The sequence below is a fragment of the Schistosoma mansoni genome, chromosome 2 (assembly GCF_000237925.1).
Source record: "Schistosoma mansoni strain Puerto Rico chromosome 2, complete genome".
In the NCBI taxonomy this organism is placed as follows: domain Eukaryota; kingdom Metazoa; phylum Platyhelminthes; class Trematoda; order Strigeidida; family Schistosomatidae; genus Schistosoma; species Schistosoma mansoni.
This window is the reverse complement of record NC_031496.1, coordinates 19,386,724-19,392,665: the sequence shown is the minus strand read 5'-3', so window position 1 is coordinate 19,392,665 and position 5,942 is coordinate 19,386,724. Positions and strand designations below refer to the sequence as shown.

Below are 5,942 nucleotides of genomic sequence, written 5' to 3'. Positions count from 1 at the left end.
TGAAGCTTAAGAGCAAACCTAACAAGTGGTAATATTAGCAGGGAAGGACGTGGATTTAAGACGCCAACCAATCCAAAAAACTGTCCTATATTTCAAGTGGCGGTTGCCAATACTGAAGCGTTTCGTGCCAACAAACGCTGATTGTCAAACGGAATCCACTTGCATCCAAACAGGCCTTATGATGCATGGATCAAGCATAAAAGCAAGTTGGAAACGACTGTAAAGGAGAAGGTGAAAACGTAGAAGAAGTAGGGACTACATGCTTGGAAAACACTTTGTAGGTAAGTTGCCTGTCCATTCACACAAGGCTCATCTGGATAAACAGGACGAGTAAGCTCACACCTTTCGACTCGAAAGCAGAAACTGCCTACATACGAAAGACGCAAGTTTACCGAACAAAGTGGATGAGTTGCACGAATTAAGTAACGCTAATCATATATATCTGATAGGAACTAAAGCGTGAGCAACTCGACAGACGGACTAGGAGATTGCGATTAATTTGTTTCGCAGCTATGAAGCAAAAGGAATGCGGTTGGAGCAACCCTGTGCCTACGATTTTCCTTGATAGCACATCAAGTGTACACCCAAGGTTTTATCAATCTTGGTGAGTCTGCATGTTGCTCAGTGAGGCTGTCTAAAAGCTCGAGATATCTAATTGGAGTCGTTTACAGGACACACACCGCTAATAGTGTATATGACAACCGTATCCAGCTGGGGTTACTCCTTTCTTTTGATCTCAGATACACTGACATTCTGATTTCAGGAAACTTTGATTTTTTGGAAGTCAGTTTCGCTGAATACACGTACATTAAGGATAAGAGCTCTACTGAAGCTCGGTTCTTCAACCTCACCAAAGAACTAGGATTACTTGAAAATACCAAGTTATCAATTTGATGATGAAGTAGTCAGAAGCCATCACGTTCAGACTGCGTATTTGCGTAAAGAAAACTCCCATTTGTAAGTCTCTCTGTCCTGGTCGCCGTGAGGAAAAGTAATCCCGCTGTCATAGCCTACAATTTTATAGGCGAAACCCGAAAAGCTGATGTCGTATTGCTACCTCTTTTCGATGAGATAAAACCGGAGTTTGCCAATTATTAGGTTATAATGGTTCAGCCAATAACAACAGTGACGACGCCGACAGTGTTTTCAAATGTTTCATTGACACGTACAAACTACATCAACGAGAGATTCACACTTGGAAATGTACCTGACACTCACCCTGGTCCGGTAATAGTTCACTCTGCTTTACTGAGCGAAGTGGCTTCAATCTTGCCTAAGCATAATTTTCTCAGGTTTGCTAGGCCAAGGCACGGTCCCGGAAAATCGCAAACTGGTGAACACTGTACCAAATTCCAATGGAGGCAAATGCAAAGAAATTTCAAGCTACCGGGCGGTAGTACTTCTCTCAATACCCTCAAAGGTTATGAATTCTCATATATACTATGGCCAACGTGATTGCTTTACATCTGTAAACCTATTCTCACCCCAACAGCTTGGTTTCAGGAAAGATCACTTCATCATAGCCAGCCTGCTGACCGCAGTGAACAGACAGATGGCCATTCTTGATCGCTGGGGAAGTTTGATACTATATATATTGAGATTTCGTAAGTTGTTAACGAAGTCAGTCACACATGTCTCATCAATCGGCAAAAACTACGTAGTATCAAGTCACCGTTAAAAGACTGGCTTACTTCACATCCAAGTAATAAACTCTTCAGGGTCAAGGTAAACCTCACTTTTTCTCGGGTTGTAGAATGTCGTATTGGGACTTTCCAGAGCTAAGCACTAGAACCTCTTTACTTCTTAATTTTTGCAAAGGACCTTCATCAGCAAGTATCGTCTGATTTAATTAATTATAGATGACGATGTGACACTCTGGGGAAAATTTTACAATCAAGATGAAAACTGGAACTTCAGATGGATGTGATTTGACTTTAAAGTTGAGTGAATGACAATGGACCTACTTCAACAAGTGAATTATTTTACCTGATAAATGTTGTAGGCTACCCATACAACTTAGGTAACTCCCCGACAAAGGTATATCCAGTGTTGGTAACCTATGATTTCAAGTCTTAAGCTAACTGCGACAAAAATGCCTTTCGAGCAAAACTTGCATTGTTAACGCTGATGTCCATTTATGTTCAGTTCGACGGTAGAACTTTTCACCCAATCTTCAACGGTTTTATCCGACCTTATCTAGAATAAGGAAATATAGAGGAGCAACCCACGAGAACTTGAACATTTAAAGGCCAATACCCAGGTTACATCGTTCTTTTTTTATTGAGGTTGACCCTATATAGGATGGCCTCCCGTTTTGTTATTTTTAAGCATAAGCTATTCCCACTGCGGGCCCACTAGATTAGGTGGGATCTCTTTTACTATTCTTACTCTAAGATCTCTACGATGATAGGAAGTATTCACATTACTGTGACAAATAAGAATTCCCGGAAAAGTTCTATGTTAAGCAGATGAAACTAGATGAGTACAACCGAACGTAATACATTTGGCATTTGTAAAAAGCGTCCAACCAAGTACGAGGAACCAACAGCAATTGGAAATACCACATTATTGTGTCAAAAAAATATGTAATTCATAATGAATAATCCTTTTTCATGCATATTTTTCAGATGGTCACGAAGGAATAAGATGTATACAAAGATGTCATCAAACAAATTACAGGAAGAGTGACTTGAAAAATTTCAAAATATAAATAGTCTCTCACAATGCACACCAGACACAAACGATCGACCCAACGAGTTGTTAAGCTTTCAAGTGTTAAAACAGTAATAAACTAAGAAATCGACAACGAAATGACATCGATGTGATGAACGCACCGCTGGAGTTACTTAGTGCTTGATTCGTCCAGTTATTTTAGGAATATCATAATTTAGCCAAGACCAGTCACTAGACTTGGTTAATAATAGCTAATTAAATTTTTTTTTGTCTGTAGTTGACATGCAGTTTGCTTTTAGGCGGCACATCATAACAATTTCAGTCCAGAATTCGAAAGTGTATCAGTCTGCAAATATATATCGAATTCATGAAACCTATTGAGGCCGAATGGATACATTGACACTATTAATAAATATTAAACTCATATCTTTACGCTTTGTCCTGGTAGCTAAAAAGTTAACTTGTCCAGACTAATTTGTTCAAAGGTTTGTGAAACTATCTACAGTATTTTTGCATCACTGTACCGTTACCATGATGAAAAAATTCCCGTCGTTTTGAATAATGGCACAACCGGGAACTGAAGACAATTTTCAGAATAGTACGAAACACATACTTTTTCGACACTTGTGTAAAATATCATACTGGGAGCTGGTATATGTTTATTTATAACTATTCGAAACCGCTTTGAGTATTTACTTAAGACCTCATCTGGAAAGGAGCTCTCATTTTGTTCCCTTGCTACAAATATAATATCGCTCTCTTAAAATAAATTCAAAGAACAGCAATTAGAAAGGTGCCTGGACAAAAAAATCAAACCATTTCCAGCTCTCCTCTACGCTCTAAATTTGCTACCTGGGATGCGGTTGATCACATCTATCACAATCCTCCTCCCCGGATAAGAAAATTTATACATCTACATCTTAGAAGATAATATCTTGTGTTAAAATCCGAACGAACATGCACGAAAGTTTTTATGAACGTTTTAGTGGTTATAATCATCAGGTTGTTGAATTCATATTTGAAGCAATGGTAGGTGCTAAAATTACTTATATTGATAACTGGTCCTTTTACCCTTCACATTCGGAAGAAACATAACAAAGTTATGTCTTTTCATGATGGAAAAAGACATTCAAGTGCCCATATTTAGATCTTGGGAAATATATTGTTTTCTCTGCAGACCGTCAAACATTAGAGCTTATTTAAGTATAATAATTTTCAAGGAGATAGAAAAATAAGTCTCCATGTCTGTATCTGAAAGATGTTAGGTCCTTCGAAATAGGTGGTTCAACTATAGAGCTTTATGAGCAATATTTTTGGTCACTACTTTACATAGAGTGAGCACTGTCAACAACTGAGGATTTCGACAAAACAGGCTTCTGTGTACTAGTTACAAAATGTTTACAGGGTCATGACTTATTTCAACATTTTGTCCTAACGGGTGTGTGGGATCGCTAAGGCAATTGTAGCATTGGGCATCAGCCGACAGTAATACTTATATTTTTATTTCGTACATTTAAAATCTACAATTTATCTTACTACCTAAATGATTCCAGTTAGATGACCCATGTCTTTATGAATGGCTTAACCCAAGAATCAGCAAGTGCATGGAATGCAGTCGTTTCTCGATTTGACGATTCTTGGTTCTACATCAGTCAACTTAATCTATTTGAGTAGGTTATTTGGTGTGTTGATCATATGGTTCAATCAACCCAAGTTTTAAAAACGAACGATCACTGTGACTTCATTATCTAGGCTTTTATTTTTGGTATCAACATTGTTGGTGGAACAGTTTCAAAGGTGAAAAAAGCGTCAGAAGTACAAGATTGAAAACTTGTAATCTGCATAAATCTTAAAGGCAATCGTTTACGAATAGTCATGATACATATTATAACACCGAAAAAATGTCACACCTGAGGCAATTATTCAGTATTACACTGAGGAACAGTCAGATCAGTCTAGATTTGCACCTAAAGGTTGATTGCATCATGAACTATCTTGTCAGACTTATATGGTTGTGCAAATTACTAATAATTCGTTCTTTCGGTGATCTGAAATATATTTTTATATGTCTGCAGGATCAATGGGTATACGAAAGATATAGATCACACAGTATAAAAAGGATCCATTTGATTACATAATATTTGTTGTTCATGGTCTACAAGAGTTTATCGATAGAACTGAGATCGTCTTTGTCCCACTATTGAGCTTTGACAACTTTAACATGATAACATTTGTCATTGCTTTAAATAATAATCAGAATTGTTCAGAGGTAAGCAATTTAATCTTATATTCATCACCACAATCTAAAAACTGCGGTTTTAGGTGATTTAGAGGTGAGAATAAGGGAGATTTTTGATCTATTTGACCACGAACGCAACAAAACAATAGACTTTAGAGAACTCGGGACAGTAATCAGAGCATTAGGTGGTGTTCCAACTGAAGCAGAAGTGATATCACTTGTTCGTGAGGTTAGTTTCTGAACTATACAGAACGCTATAGTAAAAGTTAGAAAACGACCCACCAAATGGTTATATTAATTATGAAAAATTCCTTCCAGCGATGATGCAAGCAATGGAACAGAAAAGGTAAGGTAACTGATATATTGACCCGCTTACAGATTCGAACCTGCACCTGAAGAAGAATTATTGAAAGCCTTCTTAATTCTCGATTCAGAGAAGAAAGGATTTCTTAGTGCTGAAGCTTTGGAATCTTATATGGTTTCTTCTGGTAAAGATAATGTTGTCGTACTCTTTATTTTTAGGAGAGCCATTTACAAAAGAGGAAATAGAGGAGATGCTCGCAGCCGCAACAGATTTATCAAAAGGGAAGATTATGTATCGCGACTTCGTAATACAATTATCAACATTTAATGATAAAGATACCTAGTCTTCATGAAACACGGTAGTTTACAGTTATATTTAATATTCTAGCAATCAGTTAACGTTCGAAAATTCTAAAGGAAAATACGAATATTTGTTAATAGTACATCTTGTATCAAAATATATAAATTCAACTTCGTTCATTTAATTCCTTTGTACGTATTATTATTCAGTTGTACATATACTAAAAAAACAATACGGTAACATTGTGGAAACTTGTGAACATTGCTTAGGGATATTTACAAGTGTTAATAATTCGTAATAAAAACTTGAAGTGGAAATTGACAAAGCTTTAAGTAAGATTTTGAGAAAAGTTAATATTTATGTGAAATTGAATTCAGCAATAAAGAAATGTAGACTAGAAATAAAGCATCCTGAGAATAGACCGAC

The 5,942-nt window shown here is 36.8% G+C and overlaps 2 protein-coding genes across 2 annotated transcripts; both read left to right on the top strand.

The window, feature by feature from the left end:
* Positions 1-3,234: 3,234 nt before the first annotated feature.
* Smp_104360 (hypothetical protein) lies at positions 3,235-4,500 on the top strand (the record flags this gene model as incomplete). Its single annotated transcript, XM_018795992.1, has 2 exons — positions 3,235-3,324; positions 4,426-4,500. 2 exons carry the CDS (start codon positions 3,235-3,237, stop codon positions 4,498-4,500), a joined length of 165 nt encoding a protein of 54 aa, XP_018650249.1.
* A 732-nt stretch (positions 4,501-5,232) lies between these two features.
* On the top strand, positions 5,233-5,559 carry Smp_180430 (hypothetical protein; the record flags this gene model as incomplete). The annotated part of the gene is made up of 3 exons (XM_018795991.1): positions 5,233-5,258; positions 5,291-5,400; positions 5,435-5,559. The coding sequence occupies 3 exons, from the start codon at positions 5,233-5,235 to the stop codon at positions 5,557-5,559; spliced, it is 261 nt and encodes an 86-aa protein (XP_018650248.1).
* Positions 5,560-5,942: the final 383 nt, after the last annotated feature.